The sequence below is a fragment of the Salvelinus fontinalis genome, chromosome 18 (assembly GCF_029448725.1).
Source record: "Salvelinus fontinalis isolate EN_2023a chromosome 18, ASM2944872v1, whole genome shotgun sequence".
Lineage (NCBI taxonomy): Eukaryota > Metazoa > Chordata > Actinopteri > Salmoniformes > Salmonidae > Salvelinus > Salvelinus fontinalis.
Window position 1 is genome coordinate 27989648 of NC_074682.1, and position 25541 is coordinate 28015188.

At 44.0% G+C, this 25541-nt stretch overlaps 1 protein-coding gene across 1 annotated transcript; it reads left to right on the plus strand.

The window, feature by feature from the left end:
• Nucleotides 1-20707: 20707 nt before the first annotated feature.
• Nucleotides 20708-25485, plus strand: LOC129815928 (SUZ domain-containing protein 1-like). Its single transcript, XM_055870143.1, has 4 exons — nt 20708-21039; nt 21881-21930; nt 22037-22306; nt 22403-25485. The coding sequence occupies exons 1-4, from the start codon at nt 20989-20991 to the stop codon at nt 22515-22517; spliced, it is 486 nt and encodes a 161-aa protein (XP_055726118.1). The 5' UTR covers nt 20708-20988; the 3' UTR covers nt 22518-25485.
• The last annotated feature ends 56 nt before the right edge of the window (nt 25486-25541 follow it).

Below are 25541 nucleotides of genomic sequence, written 5' to 3' on the forward strand. Positions count from 1 at the left end.
TTTGTACTTCATAGTCACTTCGCCCCCACCTACATGTGCAGATTACCTCAACTAGCCTGTACCCCCGCACACTGACTCGATACCGGTGCCCCCTGTATATAGCCTCGTTATTCTTATTGTGCTACTTTTTATTTTAGTCTAATTGGTAAAGATTTTATTCTTATTGAACTGCACTGTTGGTTAAGGGATTGTAACTAAGCATTTCACGGTAAAGTCTACACTTGTTGTATTCGGCGCATGTGACAAATAAAGTTTGATTTGATTTGATTTAGTTCCTCCCTGTCTCTGGCACACACTCCAGCACAGTAGCGGTAATGCACCAATAACTTTGGATGCCAATGGCAGAAAAACCCCAATGAAGAAGAGAAGGTTGCTGATGACCATAGAGATAGATAGGGGACTCTAGTTCCCAAAAGCCTATTTTGTAACATAGGCAGTGCCATTGAGGACTTTCACCATTTTGAAGTGGTCAACTTGGTGGGACTTCCTATGGGTTAAGGAAGGATCACATGATTCCATCCGGATCATCAGGAGGGATCAGTCATTGAATTATACTTGTGAGCAAACATTCCATAACTGCAAGTGGCAGTAAATAGTAAATTGCCTAACTTGGCTTTATACCTGTCAAACCACACACTCTAGTGGTAGAATGCACCTTTTCAGTTTATTTGCCAACTCAGAAATATTAGAAGAAGAAAATTAACGACTTCAAAATGGAGATGGCCTCAATGGCGCTGCCCATGCTTTCACAGGCGCCCTAATGTGATATCTATCTAAGTCTATGCTAGTGACTGACTGTTCTTCTTTTTTGATTTTGCATCGGTGCAGACACCCAGCTACAGTGTCCGTTGTTATGGTGAACTGTGAAGTGTAGAAGTGTGCAGCATGGCATGGGACAAAGGAATGTGTAATATCGGTGTGTGTGTCAATTGTGGGGGTGCCCATGTTGCTGGGCTTCAGAAGTGCCCGGTGCAAGAGAGACAGGTTGAGGTTGCCAGGGTCATTGTAGAACAGAAGGTGTCTTGTGCTGAGGCAGTAATGAGAGTATAGGATCATGGGTCAAGGGTTAGTAGGCATAGGCCCGGGTTTCCCAAACTCGTCCTCGGGACCCCAAGTGGTACATGTCTTGTTTTTTCCCTAGCACTACACAGCTGATTCAAATAATCAACTAATCATCAAGCTTTGATCATTTCAATCAGCTTTGTTGTGTTATGGCAAAAAACTAAATGGCAAAAAACTAAATGGACCGACTTTGCGAAACACTGGCCTAGGCCAATACAGAATGATCCGAATTTGTGCTTCAGTAAGGTTGGCTTTTTAGCATTCATTGCCATGGTTATCAACTGTACCACAGAAATGGAATGTAAATCACAGAAAATAGATGTTGTGATGGCAGAGAAGTACTTGGGTGTACGAGGTTTTACTGCAGAAGAGTTCATGCTGCATTATGTAGAAATCCCAAAACAAGCAATTATTATACCATCTAAACCACTTTGAAATATCTGTTCCATAACCAAAAATATTGTGTTTTCAGCTGTTTGAAGCTGATGTACAAAACCGAAAGTAAAAGACACAAAAATTAAACTTAAAGAACTGGAAGCATATATACAACTTCTTAGACTTGCTTTCACTGAGAATGACAGATCTATAACTAACATTTCTTTCTGAATTTGGTCGGTCGCCCAAAAGTTACATATTGTAGCTTTAAGTGTGGAAGGAAGATTTAACGAAAGAGTCCAGTCCTCCCAGGCCAACGGCCTGGTGTAGGATCAGTTAGGGTCAAAGTAGTGGAGTGGGGTGGTGATTTTTATTTTTATGAAGTAGTGGTATATTGGTGTAGTTGGTGGTGCAGAACCAAGCACGAGATAGTGAGTTCCTATTGGCACGTTGTATTATCTATTTGCATATTTCCGTTAGGGAACACCTACTCCGACCCTTGTCTTCTGGCAGATCAATTGTTTCATGGTGGGTGAAAACAGATTTCGGTGATGTGGAATCGATGAAGGTAACAAGAAGTGGTCTCAGTGGTGCCATGTTCTTGGTTTTCATTACAGATTGGGCTACTTTGTAAACGATGTCGCAGGTGAAGATGTATTGGTTGCGGGTTTTTGGCTATTTGTAAATTGCACCGGAGCCGCCATGACATTTCTCTTAAAAACCTTATTTCTCTCAAATGTTGTGAAGAAGCTGATTAAACAGCACGATCATTACACAGGTTCACCTTGTGCTGGGGACATTACACGGCCACTCTAAAATGTGCAGTTTTGTCACACAACACATGAACTGTAATTCAGTAAAATCTTCAAAGTTGTTGCATGTTGCATTTATGTTTTTGTTCAGTATAGATTGTCATTATGGAGACACCTATTTCCAACTCTTTTTTGGCAAACATATTAATACTCATGAACTGATGCACATCAATAAATAATGTAGACACTGGAAAATGCACTGGAAAATTACTAAATTCGCTTGGAGGTTGTTCGAACCTCGTTCTAATGTTGACTTTGCTTAAAGGAAACGGTATCAAGCTAAGAGTTTTATGCATTCTCAGTTCTTGGGTCTCGGGGGCTGCACATGTAGAAATTTGAAATGGAAATTATAGGACTACTTCGGGTGGTTATTTTAATGAAACTCAATGAAACTGATATTAAATTTGGAGAATGATACATTTGCCTCTGTTGGCCATCAAGTAGCCTATTCATTTAAATGCCATTGTAGGCTACCATTTGATACAATAAATATGTTGAAATTACGATATCACTGAGGTCATTGCAAATCAATTTGTGCCACTTGTGTAGCCTAACTGAACCTGGCAAACCAATTTAATAAAAAGCCTATAACTTCAATTTATTGTTGTTGTAGCCTTGTGTTATTATGCAATTATTAATGGACATGTTTTGTTAATACCTCTTAAGGATCGAATCCTTTTTTTCAATTTCTGCCGAAAATGACATACCCAAATCTAACTGCCTGTAGCTCAGGACCTGAAGCTATGATATGCATATTCTTAATACCATTTGAAAGGAAACACTTTCATGTTTGTGGAAATGTGAAATGAATGTAGGAGAATATAACTCATTAGATCTGGTAAAATATTTTTTTTAAATTGTACCATCATCTTTGAAATGCAAGAGAAAGGCCATAATGTATTATTCCAGCCCAGGCACAATTTAGATTTTGGCCACTAGATGGTAGCAGTGTATGTGCAATGTTTTAGACTGGGCCAATGAACCATTGTATATCTTTTCAAAATGTTGTATCAAGACTGCCAAAATGTGCCTAAATGGTTTATTAATACACTTTCAAATTCATAATTGTGCACTCCCCTCAAACAATAGCATGGTATTTTTTCTCAGTAATAGCTATTGTAAATTGGCCCGTGCAGTTAGTTGAACAAGAATTTAAGATTTCTGCCCATATCAGATATGTCTATGTCCTGGGATTTCTTTTTGTTGGACACCGATCCCGTAGATGTTAATTAAAGTTTAATATATCAAAGCTCTATCGCAATTCCAGATCAGTTGTTAGAATGCATTAGATTGACGGTACCAGTAGTCAGATTACGCTACAGGCTAAAAAATATATTTTTACAAATAAACACTGTCTGTTGTTGGCAAGCATATTCAGTTCATATACATATTATTAATATTTAATTCTGTGATTGAAAGTATGACCCCATCCTCAGTAGCCTATTCCAGCAGGCTATTGGGAAACACAAGCACTTCTTACCTTGAAATCGCCTCGCTATTCATGTTGAATAAATGAGTCTGTTAATTTATCTAAGCAAGCTGCTAAATCATTCAGTTTCCATCTTGCCTACATCTTGTCTAGGCTACTGTAGATTACATGACATGAGATGTAGGCCTATCAGGGGCTATAGGCAACCTGCCTTTATCTAAGAAAACCATGGCAAAGTTGAATTACTGTCATAAACCCAGATTTTAGTCTGTAGCCTATGCCTATTGAAATGACAAGTCAATCTTGCAAATGGGCCATTTATAACAGTTTGTAGTCTTAACATCTGGCACATAATAACAGCACAATTGCTAGAAAATAGCCTAACATTAGATGTTTTTATATTAGTCAAAGTGTTTTTTGCTCAGAGATTTTGAGGTCCTCTGTCCACCTTTCATCACTCAAACTCTCCTGTCGGATTTATCTATATTTATGCACATGTGCAAAGAGAATTTATTTACAATTATAAACCTGGTTAAGCCTTAAACCCTGAAAGCTGATTGGCTGAAAGCTGTGGTATATCAGACCCTATACCACGGGTAAGACAACCAAAAAAAAACTTTTACTGTTCTAATCACGTTCGTAACCAGTTTATAATAGCAATGGTATTTGGCCAACGGCTGTACCCAGGCACTCCGTGCTTAGCCTTGGTATATTGGCCAAATACCATACCGCCATGTGCCGATCATACCTGTCAAACAAGTTAAATCGAAATCCATTGAGGGATAAGGGAAATTATATTTTCTCTTGCGACATATTTAAATGACTTTATTACATCATGTCATAGCTCGCAATAATTATTATTTTGAGGAAAAACAAACTTTGCTTCTAACCTTACCTTACAACTATATTCCTTCTTAATTGGCTCGATAATGTTGTGGAAAAATTGTTTATTGTATAAATATTGCAATTCCTATATTGCAAAGTTGACCAACTGAAGAGGAAGATTCCCGGTGTTTGTGATGCTCGTTGTTTAGTGCGACGCAGACAGGGTGGCGTGAGTGGTGAAACAGAAGAGTCATTGCCTGTTCTTTTGAGTTTTGATATTGAGTTTTTGCCCAACAGTGGTGTTAGGAGATAAGTCATCCCGTACAAGCTTTTGTGCCAAATACATTACATTTTTACAGGTGTCAAGCTTATGGGCATGTGACAGCAGTGTGTAGGAGAGAGGTCCCTAGGTGTGAGAAGTGTGCAGAAGGTCATGAGACAAAGGAATGTGTAGCATTGGAGATAGAAGCAGTATGTGTTAATTGTAGGGGTGCCCATAGGGCTGGGGATCAGAAATGTCTGGTTGAGGTTTCCAGTGTCGAAGTAGTACAGAAGTTGTCCTCTGCTGAGGCAGTGAAGAAAGTAGAGGAAGATGGGTCAAGGTGGGAGGAGGGGTGAGTTGAGTGGTGTGAGTAGTAGAGCTGTACCAGTACAGAGGGATAGGCCAACAAGTGATATATGTTTCAGTAAGATTGGATTTTTAGCGTTTATAGCAATAGTTATCAACTTTAGGGGAAATGGTAGAGGTGATGACGTTGCAGCGTGGTAGGCACAGCTTGTCTCATTAATTAATCACACAAATTGAGGATTAGCTGATAACTATGAAACAAACATTCTGGATAATATAGAGAAGGCGAAAGTTCAGACGAAAAGTTCAAAAACTTATATTACAGTTCGTAGAAACATGTCAAACGATGTATAGAATCAATCTTTAGGATGTTTTTAACATAAATCTGCAATATTGTTCCAACCGGAGAATTCCTTTGTCTTTAGAATTGCAATGGAACGCAGGTCGCTCTCACGTGAGCGTGCATGATCAGCTCATGCCCCTCTGGCAGACCCCTGACTCAATCAGCTCTCCTTCCCCCCTCCTTCACAGTAGAAGCATCAAACAAGGTTCTAAAGACGGTTGACATCTAGTGGACGCCTTAGGAAGTACAATATGACCCATAGACACTGTATATTCGATAGGTAATGAGTTGAAAAACTACAAACCTCAGATTTCCCACTTCCTGGTTGGATTTTTCTCAGGTTTTCGCCTGCCATATGAGTTCTGTTATACTCACAGACATCATTCAAACTTCAGAGTGTTTTCTATCCAATATTACTAATAATATGCATATATTAGCTTAGCACTTTCATGTTCGGATGAAAAGCGTGCCCAGAGTAAACTTCCTCCTACTCTGGCCCAGTAGCAGGAAGTTTACTCTGGGCACGCTTTTCATCCGAACATGAAAATGCTGCCCCCTATCCCAAACAGGTTTTAAATACCTCAATGGATTGTAAAGGAAATAATTTTACAAGCTATCACCCTCAAGCACTTAAGGAGATTACAAAGATCATGGATACATTAGAACTAGTGGATATATGGAGGTTGAAAAACCCTGACCTAGTGAGATATACATGGAGGAGGCTATATGACCCCATAGACGTCTTGATTACTTCCTAGTCTAGTTCTTGCAAAAAAACGATTAATAGGAGACCGAATGCGATTCAGACCACCATCTAATTGGCTTCCATATAACTCTTATAGAATTCCCACGTGGACGGGGATATTGGAAAATGAATCAAAGTCTATTGGATGACAATTTGTGCTCAACTAATACAAAATCATTCATAATTTACTTTTTGTTGTACAACATAGGTACAGTAGATCCCCTTAATGTATGGGACACTTTCAAGTGCACTTTTAGAGGCCATTCAATACAATACTCACCATTAAAACAAAAGCATTTTAGGTCAAAAGAGATTAGACTATTATAGGAAATAGCGGAAGTAACAGTGCAGGTAGATGGTAAAGGAAACTGTACTATAGAGGCACAAAATAGGTTAGAGGAAAAATAAAAGAAATGGAGGTGTTTATTGAAGAACGATCAAGTGTAATGTATTACAAAAAAAACGAATTGGATGGAAAATGGGGGAAAATGCACAAAATTCTTCAACACAGAAATTCTACCAAAAATAATTTATAGAAACTCGTTACAAATGATGGAGTTATCCATGATTCACCAAATGATATTTTGAAAGAGGAAGCAAAAATATTTTAAGCATATGTTTTCTTTTCAGTCTCCTCCATTTCCACTGAATGATGTTAACTGTAAGGATTTCTTTCCTAATAATAACAATAATAATAATAATGTAAAATTAACAAATTTACAGAAATACCAGTGTGAAGGCCAATTTACAGAAGAGGAACTTTGAGGCAATACAATCTTTTCAGTCTGGAAAAACACCAGGGCTTGACGTATACCAGTAGAGGTATATCAGAACGTTTTTTTATGTACACAAAGATCCATTATTAGCATGTTTTAATTACTCTTATACAAATGGTAGACTTTCAGGTACTCAACAAGATGTGATGCAGGAATCCTGGCAAAATGCATAGCATATAGAATAAAAAAGGTTATACCAGATATTGTTCACCCTGATCAGACAGTTTTTTTTTTATTACATATACGACAATTACTTGAAACAATTTAACATTATGAAACATTGAAGATACCAGGTCTGGTCTTCATAGCAGATTTTGAAAAGGCATTTGATATAGTACGATTAGAGTTTATATATAAATGCCTGGAATATTTTAATTGGATGAATCTCTAATACAATAGGTTAAAGTTATGCACAGCAACCCTAGAGGTAAAATGGTAAACAATGGTTACTTCTCAGAAAGTATTGAGCTTTTAAGAGGAGTAAAACAAGGCTGTCCGTTGTCTCTGTATCTATTTATTATGGCCATTGAAATTAAAATTAAAATTAGATCCAACAAGAACATCAAGGGGTGAGAAATCCAGGGTATAAAAACAAAAGTGTCAATGTATGCTGATGACTCTAGTTTCTTCTTAAGTCTGCAATCTGGATCCCTGCACAGTCTCATTGAAGATCTTGATCATTTTTCTAGCCTTTCTGGATTAAAGCCTAATTATGACAAGTGTACCATATTACGTATTGGATCGTTAAAAAATATATTGTTTACACTACCTTGTAGTTTACCAATAAAATGTGTGGATGGTGAAGTAGACATACTTGGTATTCACATCTCAAAAAATATAAATTAACTTACCACAATTAATTTCAATAGAAAGTTAGCAAAAATAGATATGATTTTGGAGAGGTTACCATGGAGAGGTAAATACTTGTCTATTTATGAAAAATGGATGAAAAATGGATGGAAAAATTACATTGATTAACTCTTTGGTCCTATCACAGTTTACTTACTTACTAATGGCATTGCCTACTCCAGATGATTCGTTTTTAAAATCATATGAGAAAAAAATATTTCATTTTATTTGGAATGCTAAACCAGGCAAAATTAAACGTGCCTATTTATATAATGAATATACGTTTGGGGGGCTAAAATGATTCAATATTAAAGCTTTAAACCTTTCACTAAAAACTTCACTCATGCATAAATGATTTAAACCCCAAATGGTTCTCCAGTAGATTATTAAGAAAAGCTCATCATTTGTTTAAAAATAGCTTTTTCGCCTTTATATAGATTACAACTTCTCATTTCCAGCTAATTGAAAATTACATTTTGTTTAAAGTATCGCCCTTTCTTAAACAAGCCATACAAAGCTGGTTACAATTTCAGTTTTATCCTCCAGAAAAGTTAGAACAAATATTACAACAAATGTTATGGTTAAACTCAAATATATTGATTCATTAAAAAAACATTCTTTATGGAAAAAAAAATCTAACATTTTATCATATTTATTAGTGATATTATTGTAATGACCTGACTAGATCATAAAAGAACAACTGTCCAGACAGAGGATTGAGTTTACGAATGGACGGTTTATTAAACCAACTTTACACAGGCTACTGTTTGGCCGTAGCCCACGCCAAATAAATGAAAGATAACCCACAAGCCAATCGTGACCTTCTCTTGTGAAGCCCAGACGTAAGAGAGAGAACAAAGGCAAAACCTGGTCTTAACTTCCAATGCTCCATCCCCCTGCCCAACCCCCCTCCACGCCACTCCGCCAACCACCAGGATGCCCGGCATCAGAACATTCCAGGCATTCCCGTGATTGGCAGATAGCAGGTTGACTGACATGTCGGACCCCGCGAACACAACCACCTACTAGCCTAACACATAACACACAGCTGTCTGTGCGGGTCGCTACACAGCCCCCCCACCACAAAGTCCCTCGTCCCCGAGGGAACAAACAAAGTCTCTGAAGCGACCCGGAGGTCTCCTTTGCCTGCGTGGCCGTGATGGTCGCAGAGTGCCCCTCTGGGAACCAGGGGATGAGGGCAGGGATATGGGGGACAAGGAAGCGGGAACGGGCAATACAGTCCGTGGCTCTGGGGAACCACGCGGTGACACAGGGGGGGAGACAGGGGGAGTGGGCTGTCTGGAGCCTTGTCTGCGGCACCTGGGGGTGGGTGCCTGGAGAATGGCATTGCCAGAGAGGGGAATTGTGGGGGTTCCTGGGGTTTGGGGAGAAGAGGCCCCTCTGTATGGGGCTAACCTGTCCCGGTGCAGTGCCACCTTTCTCCCCCTGGGAGGAAGCTGCACCCGGTAAACAACCTCCCCTACCCTCTCCAGGACACTGCAGGGTCCCACCCAGTGACTGTCCAACTTGGGGCATCTGCCTTTTTTCCTTAGCGGGCTGTAGACCCAGACCAGCTCCCCAGCCACAAAGTGCCTTCCCCGGGTGTGCACGTCATAGTTCCTCTTCTGCCTCACACCTGCATTCACCAGCTGCTCTCTGGCGAAGGTGTGGGCTGTCTCCAGGCGGTCCTGGAGTCTCCGGGCATACTCCGGCCCCGGGGGAACATGAGGGCTATCCAGGGGCCGACCAAACGCCATCTCCGCAGGGGTGCGGATCTCTCTCCCCAGCATGAGGAGGGCAGGCGTGCAGTCTTGGACAGCGGAGCGGCATGCCATGAGGACCATAGGCAGGTGCTTGTCCCAGTCACGCTGGTGTTTGGAAGAGACGATGGCCAGCTGCTGTCCAAGCGTTTTATTGAAGCGCTCTACAAGGCCATCACTTTGAGGATGGAGAGGAGTAGTGCGGGTCTTGTGCATACCCAGCCTCTCACACATGGTGGCGAACACACGGGACTCAAAGTTTCTGCCCTGGTCGCTGTGGATGGACTCTGCAGCTCCAAACCTGCTGAACATCCCCGCTGTCAGGGCGTCGACGATGGTCTCTGCCTCCTGGTCAGGCAGAGCATAGGCCTCGGGCCATTTTGTGAAATAGTCCATGGCCGTGAGCACCCAGCGGTTTCCACTGTCTGTGGTGAGGAACGGCCCAACTACATCCACTCCCACCCTCTCCATGCGAGCCCCCACTGGGAACTGTTGGAGCTGAGCATGAGAGCGGCCTGGGGGGCCCTTTCTCGCTGTGCAGTTGTCACAGCAGCGACAAAAGTCCTCCACATCCCTCTTGTGCTGCCCCCAGTAGAAGCCCTGACGGAGACGGCGCAGTGTTTTTGTGACCCCAAAGTGTCCAGTCCCCACCCCGCCATGAGTACTCTGGAGCACAGCCTCCCGCAATGCTTTTGGGACCACCACCTGCCACCTCTCCTCTCCCGTAGCTGACTCCTTCCATGCCCGCTGTAGCACGCCATCAGCCAGCCGCAGTCTCTCAAACTTTGACCACAACCCTTTGGTCGCGAGTGAGAGCGCTGTCACCTCTTCCCATGGTGGCCTCACCTGCGCCTCTACCCACTGTAGCACTGGCTGTAGGTCTGTGTCCCGTCCCTGCTGCTGCCGCCATTCAGCCACGTCGACAGTCTGCAGCTCACAGCAGACAGGCCCGCTCGCCCGACACACTGTGGCACAGACCCCCTCTGCACACAGCTCTCTCTCCCGTCCCTCTCTCCGTTCACAGTGGCGGCAGCCGTCTGCAGTACAGGGCCGACGGGACATGGCGTCGGCGTTGGAGTGGCGTGCCCCTGCCCTGTGCACCACCGTGAAGTCATACGGCTGAAGCTCCTCCAACCAGCGTGCCACCTGGCCCTCTGGCTCTCTGAAAGACATGAGCCACTGGAGAGCAGAGTGGTCAGTCCTTACAGTAAAGGGCAGACCACCCAGGTAGTACTTGAAGTGTTTGACGGAAGCCACAACAGCCAAGAGCTCCCGCCGGGTGACACAGTAGCGGCGCTCATGTTTGTCAAATGTTTTGCTGAAGTACGCCACCACTCTCTCTCCCGCTGGCCCCACCTGGGCCAGCACCCCACCCATGCCCACATTGCTCGCGTCTGTGTCCAGGATAAAGGGCAAGGTGAGGTCAGGGGGGGCGAGCACGGGGGCCTCGATCAGTGCACGTTTGAGGGTGTTGAACGCCTCCTCACACTCCACTGTCCAAGTGAAAGCTTTGTCCTTCGGCAGCAGGCGGTTCAGTGGAGCAGCAACGCTTGAGAAGCCCCGTACAAACCTCCTGTAGTACGAGGCCAGGCCCAGGAAGCTCTTCAGCTGACGCTGGTCGGTGGGGGTGGGCCAGTCTCTGACAGCCCCTACCTTGTCCTCCATGGTGCTGATCCCCTCCTTCCCCACTCGGTGGCCCAAGAAGGACACCTCTCTCCTCATGAAGTGGCACTTCTCGGGGTGGAGCTTCAGACCTGCGGCAGCCACCCTCTCCAGCACACGCCGTAGCGCCCCCAGGGCTGACTGGAAGGAGCTGCCATGGGCCAGGATGTCATCGAGGTATACCAGACACTGCTGTCTGGGGATGCCATCCAGCACCCTGTCCATCAAACGCTCAAAAGTAGCTGGAGCGTTGCACAGGCCAAAGCACAGGACCTTGAACTGCCAGTGTCCTCTGTTAGTGGAGAATGCAGTTTTGGCTCTGGCCTCTGGGGAGAGGGGCACCTGCCAGTAGCCACTGCGGAGGTCTAGTGAGGAGAACCAGGAGGACCCCCTAACCAGGTCCAGCGACTCATCGATACGTGGTATGGGGTATGAGTCCTTCCTGGTTACCTCATTCAGCCGCCTGTAGTCCGCACAGAACCTCAGCTTGCCCCCCTTCTTCGGAACCATGACGACTGGCGCCGCCCAGGGGCTGTCTGAGGGCTCAATGAAGTCTGCCCGCTGCATCTCCAACACAGCCTTGTCTGCCGCCTCCTGGCGTGCCAGCGGGATACGGCGGGGACGCATCTTGATGGGCCGAGCATCACCTGTGTCGATCTCATGCTGCACCAGATGAGTCTGACCCACCTCTTCCTCACTCAGCGCAAAGCTGTCTCTGAATTCAAACAGCAACTGCCACAACCGTTCCTGCTGCTCGGGGTCAAGACCAACACAGTTCCTCCCCCATATCTCCCTCACTGCAGACAGTGTCCTCTCCTCTCCCATCTGGGGTAGCTGGGCTGGGGGGGCGCGGCCTGGGCTCACAGAGGGCTGTGTCATGGAGGTAGCTGGGGGAATGTAACACACCGCAGTAGGTGACAGGGGGGCTGGGGAAAAGTCACACACAGCTGTGGGGGAGGGGGGGCAGCCATGAGTCTCTGCTGCTTTAACTGTTGGAGTAAAGGGTTTGTTGGGTTGAGTGAATGTGACATTAGGGGGGGCCATGGTGACTTCCGGCCCTCCCTGGAAGCTCAGTGTGCCCCTATTTAGGTCTAACTGGCAGCCTGTGCTCCTAAGAAAGTCCAACCCCAGAATACAAGGGTCCTGCACAGCCGCCACCCACACAGGATGACGCACAGTCCTGCCCCCTACTGTCAGAGTCATTATTCCCTTCCCTTTCATGGGTGCCAGCTCACCTGTGACTGTGCGGAGCTGCACAGTTGTAGGCTCACACTGAGTCCAACCTGGCACAATATCTGGCCTCACCAGGGTTACTGTGGACCCAGTGTCCACCAGGGCGGAGCAGGGCACACCCTCCACAGTGACAGGGACATGACAAAAGTCCCCAACACAGGTCCGGCCCACCACAACAACAGGCTCCATCCGCTTGCTCTCGTCTGCTTCTGGGGGAAGTGGAGCCTTGCTTCCCCGTCTGTGCCGGTGGGCTCCTCCTGAAGATGATGGTGGTTGGGATAGAAAGCCAGGGGTCCGCACTACCCGGTCTATGCGGACCCCGAGCCGTTTCCCTGAGCTCTGGGGGACATGGGGCAATTTCGGCGCAGATGGCCTGGCTGGCCACAACCCCAGCAGACCCTGGGACCAGGGTGTGTGTTTTGTGCCGCCTGTAGCGACACAGCACGAATGAGTTCTGTCATTTCAGCCACCCATGCAGGCTTTTCCGGCTCCGGGCTGCTCTGCCCCCCAGCTTGCACCCCCACCAAAGCCCCAGCTGAAGTCCCAGCCCACACCAGCTCCCTCTCCAAAGCCATCTCCAAGGCTATCTGCAATGACACAGGATGAGCCAGCTGGGTCTGTATGCGCAGCTCCGTAGGAGAGAGCGCCTGTATGAACTGGTCCCGTGCTAGCTCGCTCTGCACGGAGGGGGGCATGTGAGCATATGCCCGCCGAGAGAGGCTCTCAATGTCATTAGCTAACACCCGTAGAGGCTCTCCAGGCTGCCTGCGTCTATTACTCAGTTCGGAGCGCAGTAGCCCGGGCTGTACACACTGTCCATAGCGCCTCCTCAGTGCTCCCACTAAAGCGCCTTAATCATGTCTGTCCTCGGGGCTAATCAATATCAAACAGGACAGAGCTTCATCCGTGAGGCATAAAGCCAACTGCAGTGCCCTTTCTTCATCCGACCACCCCCTAAAATGAGCTAACAGTTCAAACTGAGCATGAAAAGCTTCCCAATCCGCCTTACCGGAATACTTCGGGGTCTTAACAGATACGGACGCAGCCGGGAACTGGGCGCCGCCATGTTTGTTTACATCCTGAGCCCCAGATTCCTCGTCCCGCCGCGTCGACGTCACCACTTCGGCCCGCCCACCAGAATCCGCGCGAAACACAGTCGACGAGGCGCTCATGCCCGCTTCAGCCGCCATCACTCTAGCGTCCTCCCTCAAGCGGCCTCTGCGCTCCGACGCCCTGGCGATCTCCTCAGCCAGAACCTCCGACGTCCATTCACACGTATCTCCTTGGCCATAATCGTCCCCTACCTCCACCTTCACTTTCGGATTCCCTCGAAGCATTTTCAACCCCCGTTCTCACCTACGGTAGCTAGCCACAGAAGTCAGCTAGCTAGCTGGCTAACTTTTATCAACGTTTTTACTTCTGACACCAATGTAATGACCTGACTAGATCATAAAAGAACAACTGTCCAGACAGAGGATTGAGTTTACGAATGGACTGTTTATTAAACCAACTTTACACAGGCTACTGTTTGGCCGTAGCCCACGCCAAATAAATGAAAGATAACCCACAAGCCAATCGTGACCTTCTCTTGTGAAGCCCAGACGTAAGAGAGAGAACAAAGGCAAAACCTGGTCTTAACTTCCAATGCTCCATCCCCCTGCCCAACCCCCCTCCACGCCACTCCGCCAACCACCAGGATGCCCGGCATCAGAACATTCCAGGCATTCCCGTGATTGGCAGATAGCAGGTTGACTGACATGTCGGACCCCGCGAACACAACCACCTACTAGCCTAACACATAACACACAGCTGTCTGTGCGGGTCGCTACATTATGATTCAAAAAACATTCTTTATGGAAAAAAAATTTGAACATTTTATCATATTTATTAATGATATTATGAATAGAAATGGAGGAGTTATGTCACATATGCAGTTATCGAAAATAATGGGAATATCTGCTCAATCCAAATTTAAAACCAAGTGATTGCAGCACTATCACAAAAATGGAGGAGGCAAGTGGAAAATGGAAAAGGTAGGGAACTTGTTTGCCTGCTATATATTAAAGATACAAATTGACTGAAAGGAACTGGAATAAGTAGAAAAATATACCAGTTTCATCTGAGGACAAAAATGTTGACAGCTGCGCCATACAGGTTGCAAAGTAAATGGGAGGAGATTTTCGATGTACCAATTCCATGGCACATGGCTCAATAATTAGTTTATCGAGTTTTTCAATTTAAATTATTATATAAAATTCTGTCCACCAACAGAATGCTGTATATATGGGGCATACAACAATCTCAAGTTTGTAGATTTTGTTGCGAAGAGACAGAATCAATAGATCACTTATTCTGGTATTGCCCGTATGTGGCTTGTTTCTGGTCGCAGGTTAAGGAATGGTTAAAAAATCACAACATGCACAAAAATATTACCTTACAAATAGCAGTGTTGGGCGATCTGGGGCCTGTTGCACAAAAGTAGAATTAAGACATCCGGGATAAATGACTCAGCTGAGCTCAATGAAGCCAAAACATGTGCGTCCAGGCTTAATTGGTTGCACAAAGACCAAGCCAGGATGAGCAGACACGGATTCATTAAGCCAGGTGAAACCAATCCTGGATAGGTGCGCGCTCACGGCTCACTCAAATAGACCCCGCCACAGATCACAGATTAACTGATTTACCATAGCAACTAGAGCCGCGTACTTTTCCCCGTCGGAAGCACAAATCCTCATGGAGGCATACGAGGAGGTAAAAGATATAATTAAGAAGAAAGGCAACACCGCCACAGTGATAAAGCAAAGAGAAAAAGCGTGGCAAAGTATTGCAGACCGCCTGAATGCGTAAGTAGTGCACAATTACACACTCACCGCTCCGCTGAAACATCACAATTACAATTCAAATATTTAATTCACATCTCCAAAAATGCAGTTGTACTGTAATTATGAAACGGTTAAATTTAATTGAAATGCACTGCAGATATGAGTGAAATTGTGTAAAGTAACTCCATCACACTGTATAAAGCTATGATAAATTTTTTGATATTTTTACTGAAAACAAGACAAAAATACCAAGTAATTTTTTGCAGTGTGACTCCATTAAATGTGTGTGTGTGTGTGTGTGTAGATTAAACATGAACGGGCCAAAACGGACATGGCAGCAGGTCAAAATCAAATACAAGAACATTCTGCAGAATGGTATGGTCCCTGACTAATATTTAACAAAGCACAAGCATATATTGTACCCAGATGGTGCCTGCTCACACATTGTCTGTACTGTTTTAGCAGTGAAAAAGAATACCCACAGACAAGGCACGGGTGGTGGGTCACCAAAGGCTGACCTTACCCCAGCAGAGGACATGGCCTTGGAGCTAAATAAAGGCAGGCCCGTCTTAGAGGGGATCCCTGGGGGGAAAGAGACGAGCATAGGTTCCTCCCAAGATGCCACCCGCTTCATTCAAGGTATGTCCTTCCATCTCTACATGGGATACAACCACATTCATATTGAATCAATTTGGACTGTCTGACTTTGGTTTACCTATTGCCTTGCAGTGTCTGGCAGCACTGTGTTCCTGTTAGAGCCACCAGCACAAGCACCAGACGATGCTGATCCAGTGAGTACTCCATCAAAGGCATACTGTAGGCCTGGCATGTCTTGTCTACTAGCTTCAATATGAATCCGATTAAATGTGATAGGGTGAAGGCCCCAGTGCAGCAGCAACAGCACATGATGGAGACGATGATGAGGAGGAGACCATCTCTCTGGATTCCAGACGGCATGAGGTATCATGTTAAGACTGTGAAAGTACTATTTACTCTACAATGGTGAGGAGTCCTCATCAAAATCAAAAAATCTAATTTCTTTTACAGGACCCAGATGCTATACAGTGGGAAAACCAGCCTGGCAACATAGTGCGTATTAATAAAAGGACACCACATACTGCCAAATTCCAGCTGCGCTAATTGTATTGTGTTCACAGAGCTCACAAGCTATCAGAAAGTTGTATGGCAACCACCTCCGGCGCCAAATAGAACTGGCAGACATAGACATTCAGTACAAGAAGAAAAAGATGGAAAATCTTGCACTGGAGTCCGAAATAAAAAAGAGGACAATTAGGAAACTGGACCTTGAAATAAAAAAACTTGAGAGGGAGGTGAGATATGCCTTCAATGTACACTGTATGCTAACTGTAACACAAATGTATTAATCATTATTTTTCTTTCCTCCCCCAGCTCCAAGAAGATGACACAGCTCAAAATAAAAATTAGGTGTATTCTCGTAAAGTCAAGTGAGCCATGACATATGAGCTCTTATTGTGAGCACACAGGACGGTGGCATCTTTCTAAGGTTTTTTTTATTTTCCCAGCAATCAGTACAACCAAGTGTAACGGATGTGAAATGGCTAGCTAGTTAGCGGGTGCGCGCTAGTAGCATTTCAATCAGTTACGTCACTTGCTCTGAGACTTAAGTAGTGTTGCCCCTTGCTTTGCAAGGGCCGCGGCTTTTGTGGAGCGATGGGTAACGACGCATCGTGGTTGTCAGTTGTTGATGTGTGCAGAGGGTCCCTGGTTCGCGCCCGTGTCGGGGCGAGGGGACGGTTTAAAGTTATACTGTTACACAAGTCATCGTTATAAGGCATCGCCCTCTTTTGCCCACCCCCCCAGCACCAGGTGTGGCCACTAGCCTATATGAAGGCCCAGAATTGTGTGTTCCTTTCTGCTCTGACAATGGCATGCCCATTCGTGCGAGATGTGGTGGATGAAGAAGCACTTGTGCTGAGGAGAGCCTTCAGGCGAGAAAGGGTCTTCAGGGACCGGTTGGACCCACTGGCCTTCCCTGATGACCATCTATATGAAAGATACAGGTTTTCTGCAGATGGCATCAGGTATCTATGCAGACTACTGGGTCCCAGGATTAAGCACCGCACTGCACGGAGCCATGCACTGAGTGTGGAGCAAATGGTTTGTGTGGCCTTGCGCTTTTTTGCTAGTGGAGCCTTCCTGTACTCAGTGGGGGATGCTGAACAAGGCCACAATTTGCCGCACAATAAGGAGTGTGTGTCTGGCTATCAAAGCATTAGCAGATGTCTTCATCTCCTTCCCTGGCCACAGAAGACTCTGTGACATCAAAGAGGAGTTCTATAGGATTGCAGGTAAGAGGATCTACAAATTACAGGACAACTGTTAACACATAGTAGGATACTCATTACTTTGTGTGACAGGTTTCCCCAATGTCATTGGTGCAGTGGACTGCACACACATAAGGATAAAAGCCCCCTCAGGTGCCCATGAGGCCGATTTTGTGAATAGGAAATCCTTTCACAGCATTAATGTTCAAGTGAACATAACTTTTTGATATTGTCCATTGATGAACACTCTGCATTGCCAGTGATGTGCATTGATTGGTGTAATATTCCTCATCTTATGATTTCAGATGGTCTGCAATGCTGACTGTGTGATCAGCAATGTTGTGGCAAAATGGCCTGGCTCAGTCCATGACTCCAGAATCTTTCGGGCCTCTGAAATCTATCAGTGCCTATCACAAGGTAAGCCACACAACCCCTATTTATAACCATCATGGCTGTGTCAAGAATATCACTGTGTTTATGAGGTAGTAATGATGAGATTTTGTGTTGACAGGTGAATTCTCTGGTTTGTTGCTGGGAGACAGGGGGTATGGCTGCCAGCCTTTTCTCCTGACACCTTTCACAGACCCCCAGGAAGCACAGCAGGCCTACAACCATGCCCATGCCAGGACCAGGGCCAGAGTTGAAATGACCTTTGGCCTCCTGAAGGCACGCTTTCACTGCCTTCACAAATTAAGGGTCAGCCCTGTTAGGGCATGTGATATTACTGTGGCTTGTGCTGTCCTCCACAATGTGGCCTGCCTGAGGAAGGAGAGGGCCCCCAGAGTGCCACCAGCCATGGACTGGGACAATCCGGCAATCTTCCCTGATGACGACAGTGGTCGGCTGCTGAGGGACCAATATGTGTTGAATTATTTTAGTTAGTATGTGTGCTTTCAATTTTGGTTAAATATGTCCTGCGGTGGCAGAGGAATTTGGGTTTTTTTGGGTTTGTTTTTTTACGAATTTGGCCTCTTATGATGTTTGTGCGGTATACTGTGTGTAATACAAGGCTGCAGGGAGGCTACTGCATCCATTCATTTGTCTGTTCAGTTGATGTGTATGGATTTGTCCTGCATTTATTTTAGTGTGCAGACATGCAGGGTGTGTTATATACAGACCTTTGAATGTGTATGTATCATTTTGTATAATATGCTTGGATTCTGTGCTTTCCATCTTGTAGAGTCACTGTGACTTCAGTTTGGAAAGGAGCTGATGGTTTACCTGCTTTGTTTTGTCCTTATTCAATAAAGGAACATAATGTTACACATTGTGTTTTTATATTCATATGGAATGTGTATTTGTTTATATGACAGAGTACTAGGGCCACACTGAAGAAAAAGGATAAAGTCATAAATTTATGAGGCTGGTTCTTTCTGCAGAAAAGCTACATATTGTTTTTACAGTTTTGATACTTATGACAATGTGATACTTAATATTCTGGCACATCAGCATGTCTTTGTTTATGAAACCATACTGAAGTACAATTTCACGAAATGCCCCACATCTGTCATTTTAACAACTGTCCTCCTTTAAAACAACTGGTTACAATATTATGACTTGTGTTTTTTTCCCCTCTGTGGCCCTAATATTCTATCATTTTATATATAGTCTATGGGAAACTGTAAATTATCTAATGATAGCAACACCATCTAAAAATCATTTTTTATCCAAAATCATTGAAATTAATGATCACAAACGTTTAAATAATGACAGTGGGTCTAGTTATGTGATAACAATGTATAGTGAGCAGTGAAATAACTATTGGTTTCCATTTGTGGTGACTGCTGACTGACATTAGGGATGAGATTAAATAGATCCTGGAATTTAGCCTGGTCTGGAGCAGGCTAGCTCCACAGAATAAATCTCCATGGTAATTTATACCATAACATATCCTCCTGCCCCCTATCCATCTTTAGTGCAACCGGATTACGGATCAATTGAGCCAGGATCACCAAGATATCCTGGCTTAATCCCTTATCCTAGTTTTGTGCAACAGGCCCCTGGAAAGCCATAGCCAGTCAATAAATAATATAATGCTTGTAGGAAAGGTTTTCCTCTTTAGCTCACAATATGTGGATACTATACGATTAGAAAGATTCCAACATTTTGTAAAACATCACAGCACATTTGAAAAATATATGGCATATGGAAACCAAACAAGGGCGGTCTATGGTGATAGGTGGGATGGGCTGAGAGTGGCTGAGGGTTGGGATTAAAGAGTTTGTTCGGTAATGTATTGTTGTTATATATAAAAGTTCCATGTATGTAAAATGTAGATGTAACGTCAGGTGAATGATGGGTGCAGAGTCAGGCGCAGAGAGAGCAAAAGTATTCCTGGGAAAAACGCTTTAATTCCACAGCATGAAAACAGGAACAGGTACAAACGGGTAGTGCCAAAACACAGGCGAAAAACAACCCACAGTCCACTGTTAAAAAATCAGCTGAATAGCGAAAATCCCACACTAAAGAATCACTCACGACGTACAACATGAATACACAAAATAAGCCCGCACAAACACTAGCGGGCGAAACTAACCTAAATAGAACCTCTCACAAAACCCTAACAAGAAACAGGTGAAAACAATTAGACAGACATAAACGAAAAGGAAAAAAGGATCGGTGGCAGCTAGTAGACCGGCGACGACGACCGCCGAGTGCCACCCGAACGGGAAAGGGAGTCACCTTCGGTAATATTCGTGACAGTAGATGTTAAATGTGTATGTAAAATGTATAGGTAAAATGTATGTATATGTAGCAAAAAAGCTGTAAAAAATTAATAAATAAGATATTTGTCCTCCAAAGAGGGGGGTGGTGGAGGGGTTAAATAAAAAAATAAAAACGTAAGTCGCAGAAAATTGAGGTTGTGGTGGCAGCTGCAGAAAAGTATTTGGGTGTACACGACTTGAAGTCAGACGAGTTACAGGATATGTTGAGTGGTGGTGTCCTGTCTTTTCAGGTTGTTGGCCTGTGGTAGGAAATATATATATTTAAATAGTGGAGTTAGGGTGGTGGGTTTTTAATGAGTGTCGGGTTAGATGGTAGGGTTCTGTAGATTTATTTCCTTTCTTTTTTAGCAAAGTATAAGGGAGTTGTACTCCAGTCCAATAGGTGGCGGTAATGCAACATTTATTGGATGCCAACCGTGGTTAAACATCATCGAAGAAGAACACCTACTCTGTGAAGTGCGCGTGTGCATTATATCGATTAGCCCTAAACAACGCTTTTTTTTGTACTTTGGCAATGGGTAAAGTCTACAAAATGCAGTCCACCGGGCTTCCTCTCATCACTATATTTGGTCGTGATTGGAAACGCCAACCGGATGCTTCACGTTTATACATCCGGTCAAATGTCTGGCTCATTGTTCTGTCTGTGAAAGAACTGTAAACGCTAAGGCTACCGTGTCTGACTTGGACGCTGTATTATGGAAGATGAAGAGGTTTGCGAAAGTTGGGAGGAAGCTGCAGACAGCGGGGTGAGGAAGAAAATCGATACAAGTTTTTTAATATATATTTTTTTAGGCCATGAACTGTGTGTGGTTGGCCTGTCGAACGTTCAATGCCTTATGAGGAAACTGAAGTGAGCAGCCTGTCGCCATGGCTGAGCCAGGCTCCACTAACGGTAGCTAAAGGCCCAAGTTTAGCCGGGGTATTGTGTTGGAAAGGCCTGGCCGGGAGAACATAACGTTAGTTATATCATATGGTTTATTTTTGTTGTCGATGAGTGAAGAAAGTGAGTCCACAACCATCTGTTGAAGTTAGATAGCGGCAAGTTAATATTATGAAGTTGGCTAACGTTAACTAATTGGCTAGCCAGGTTGTGGAAAGTCGCTTGTACTATCATGGTACATACCCTGGCAGTTGGTTATCGGCTAGCAGCTACAGTAGTAAACGGTATTCTCTAAGGTTAAAATCCGCTAATTTGCTTAGCCAAAGTAAATTTTGCGACTATTTTCAAATTTCAACACAAAAATTTGAGTACTGGAATTCAACGGAACTAGTTAGCATGCCGAGTCAAATTTACATTTAAGTCATTTAGCAGACGCTCTTATCCAGAGCGACTTACAAATCGGAAAGTTCATACATATTCATCCTGGTCCCCCCGTGGGAATTGAACCCACAACCCTGGCGTTGCAAGCGCCATGCTCTACCAACTGAGCCACACAAATCATGGCACGTCAAGTCTCCTGTCACCTACCCATTTACCCACAGCTCATCACAAAAATGTAACGTTGTCTGAGTCTCTTGCTCTATTCTTAAACTGAATAATTGAATGAAGACTTAAAATGTATTTCTGTTTATTTACCTGTTTCTCAGGAAATTGAGAGAAGACTTGAGGCAAAGTTGAAGATAAGCCAGAAAGCAAAGTGAGTGAAATAAAATCCTACTGAAAACATCCATAATAACGTTATGGCTATACAACACAACTTGTTTTGATTTGTTGATTAATACAAACTCTGCCCCTTCCCTCAGGAAAGCAAGCATCAGCTCAGGTAGCTCCCCTATACGAACTGCCATGGTTATCCAGGATGAATCTCTACCTGCAGCCCCCCCACCTCAAATCCGAATTCTGAAGCGCCCTTCAAGTAATGGTTCCTTGGGGTCCTCTGGTTCATCCAACCGCCCCACCCAGCAGCCGAAGTCACTGGCCCAGCGGGAGGCAGAGTATGCCGAGGCCCGCAGGAGGATTCTGGGTAGTGCTAGCTCTGAAGAAACGCCTCAGGACAAACCCAGGCCAGAAAGGTGAGACACCTACACTCAATGGTATGGGTTATGTAAACATATTACCTAGCTGTTTCTCAATCACTTATAGTATATTTCATTGTCTCTCCCCATTAGACCAGTGCGAGTGAGTGCCCAACCACCACAGCCAGAACTGGTTAGTCTGAACAATCACGTGATCCGCCAACCCACAGGCCCAGACGGTACCTCAGGCTTCCGTCGCTACAGATAGAGGGGGATCCATCGTCTCTTCTTGTGGGCATGGTGTGCAGAGGATAAAGGGGAGGTAGCATGGTGCGTGAAGCGCAGTGGTGGGATGAAATGTAAAAGTTGTGGTGTTGATAGATGGTCAACAGAGACAAATTATTGGCTCACAGAATGAGTTGAAGTATCCCTACCACCCCTTTCTGCTGACTGTTGGCACGCTCTTTGCCTTTTGCCCTCTGCCGTGTTTCTAGCCTGCGCGGAGGGTTGCAGGGAGATTGCTGGGGGTTGGGTCAGATCCCCTGTCTGTCCCACACTATGACCAGGGCATTGCCTCAGGACTCCATACACTGTGATATCTCCCATGATGCACCCTGAGCTTCCCCATGCTCCTCCCCAGTGCCCCTCTTCTGCTGAGGACCAGGGTCTTCCAGGGTGCGCGGCATGCCCGCCTTGCCCTCCAGGTGAATGACAGACTGAGTCTGTGGGACTTCAAGGTGGCCAGGGGAAAGTTGGGAATGAACCTATCGACAGACATGAGTGGAGGAGGGCCATGGATAGAGCAGGGGAGTGACAAGGTGCCACTACGACGTGTTGTATTCAAGCAATAATTCTGAAATCAATATGAAATCCCGGTTTATCTACCTAAACTGCCCATCTGCCTGAGCAGTATATGTTAATATTTGTCTTATGTTTTTAATTCAATTTAACAACTTTCCTGGTTTGTTTTATTTTCCTGTTTTTAAAAACTGGGCAGGAACTGAAGGGTGCATTTGGAATTATTAGGTTAATGCAGGTTCAGGTTCTTGCATCTAGATGCTTTTGTTTATTAATCTGTTTTCAAAGTGGCAATGATATACAGTAGAAGAAAAACAAATGATATAATATACAATTTAGTGAAGCTGAATGTTTTTATAGGATCTTATACACATGGTCATTGAACGTAGTAGCTATTATTAAAATATACTGTAAGTATATATGTTGAGATTAGGATAAAATACTGTTTTATAGACAGCCAAAAAGTAATCCTGAAAAATATCCAAACTGCGTGGCCTTGTTGCTTCTTGGGCAGAGAGACAAGCAAGAAAGAGGGGCCACAGATTTCAAGGAGCATAAGTAGGCCAAAGCTTATTTTTTTACATTCAGAGTTTGAATAGGAAGCCATTGGCTGGAGGAGTGTTTTAAGCAGGATCTCTATTCTACCCCGTCTTTCTTTTTGTCCCTCCAGGGTTGCCTTACTTGGAGAGAGGATGGTAAAGACAAGTTGGAATAAAGACTACAATAGAGTGCTAGAGAGATTGATAAGGATGTTCCAATTTGCTTGGTTAGAAGGCAATGTTATTAAGTTGAACAGAACCAATTTTCCCCAGCGGAGGTGGGACATGTCATAGCTTTCAATCTGTCTAGTTTTGTTAATGACATGACAAACTACATCTTGGGTGTTTTTAAACCATACTAAATGTGTAAACTCAAAATGCCTTAAATTATTTGGTTTCATATTGGACCCCACAGTTACCAAGGCACCTCAGGTTAATGCTTTTGGATGCTGTGATTTGTTTAATTTTATGTCCTCCCTTTGCCTCTCATGTCTGTCATTTGGCCAGCCTAAGAACCCCAGGAAGGTGGTTTTGTTGGCCCCTCTCTCAGGGAGGTTTTAATGCTGGACAAGCTAAATCGTGGTTCTGCTCAACTCTTAATCCCAGAGATGGTGACTAACTGGACTTGTTGTATAGCCTACTTTGTAAAGAAAGTCACATACGGTAACCTCTTTTGGGTATGATTTGGTTTTCATTTGGAGTATACCTAAAGTATGTTACATCTGGGCCACTTGAAAAGTAATGTTAATCTTCTCCTTTATTAGGATTATTGATCACAGCTGGCTAGACAGTTGAAAGCAATATGGTGGAGAAACGCAGGTGTATTGTATAACCCCCTGAGTGCAGTTTCCACACCTGCCAGATCAGAGATAAGTCTGGAAAAGGGAGGAGACTAGCCATGGAGGATTCTGATCCTCCTGGTCAGTGTTGGGTTTAATTCAGAAAGTGAATTAATGTAATTATTTAAGTCCATATGAATAGTAAACTGATTTGACCTCACCCCTGCATTTGAGCCTGCGCAGCTCCAGTAACCATCGGTTATGGGTGACAATGAAGAGATGAGGATCTTCTGTCATGTGGAAACATGAAAACGATAAACAAATCAGCCTGTAACGATTTAAAAAAATTTTTTTTTTATGAACTTTAATAAACTTATTGACAAGCGAAACACAAAATTGCAAATATGTTTGGTGTACAGCATTTTATTTATCTAATTTGTAAAATGGGATATGTTCATGGACTTAGTCATATTAGTAGTTTTACAGATGACATGTATAGCTGAAAATGTAACCCTAAACGGCCCATAACTCAATGTCTACAGGAAGCATTTCAAATACATTTATTACAGAATTCTTTAAACAATCATATGTGAATGACATTCTGCACAACTGACAAATGTTATTGCATTTCAGAAATGCTTAATGTGACCATGGTTGTCAATGTTAAGTGCCCAATGAGCTGTGCTTTTGAAGTTCTATTCAGGTACAAAACAATTGTTTACTTTCAGTTAGGCTAATGCTTGAAATTATTCAAATTTAAACCTTGGCAGTAACAACTCCATGTACGATTAAATGTTCCGTAATTTTATTGCGCTGTTTTAGCTTTCAAATTAGTTTGGTGCCAGAAATCTGATATTGTTTTCCTTCATGTTGTGGAGGTATTGCATAGAGATCTTTCCGGTGAGAAAATCGCATTTAATGCAGTAAGCACCATTGACATGTGTCTTGTGTTATTACAAACCTGAGCATGATCTATAAATGTGTCTGTCATCCTAATGTATGTCTCCTTGGATATGTCATAATTTACAGTAACTGTCCTGTTTTGTCTTGCCTAACGTCCTGGATATGTTGCTTCTGTGTTCTATTTTGTTTGAATAAACTGCAGTAATTAGAGAACTTATTCTGAAAACCTTTAGCCACTTTAAGACGCAAGGATGTACATTTTTATTTAGGCAA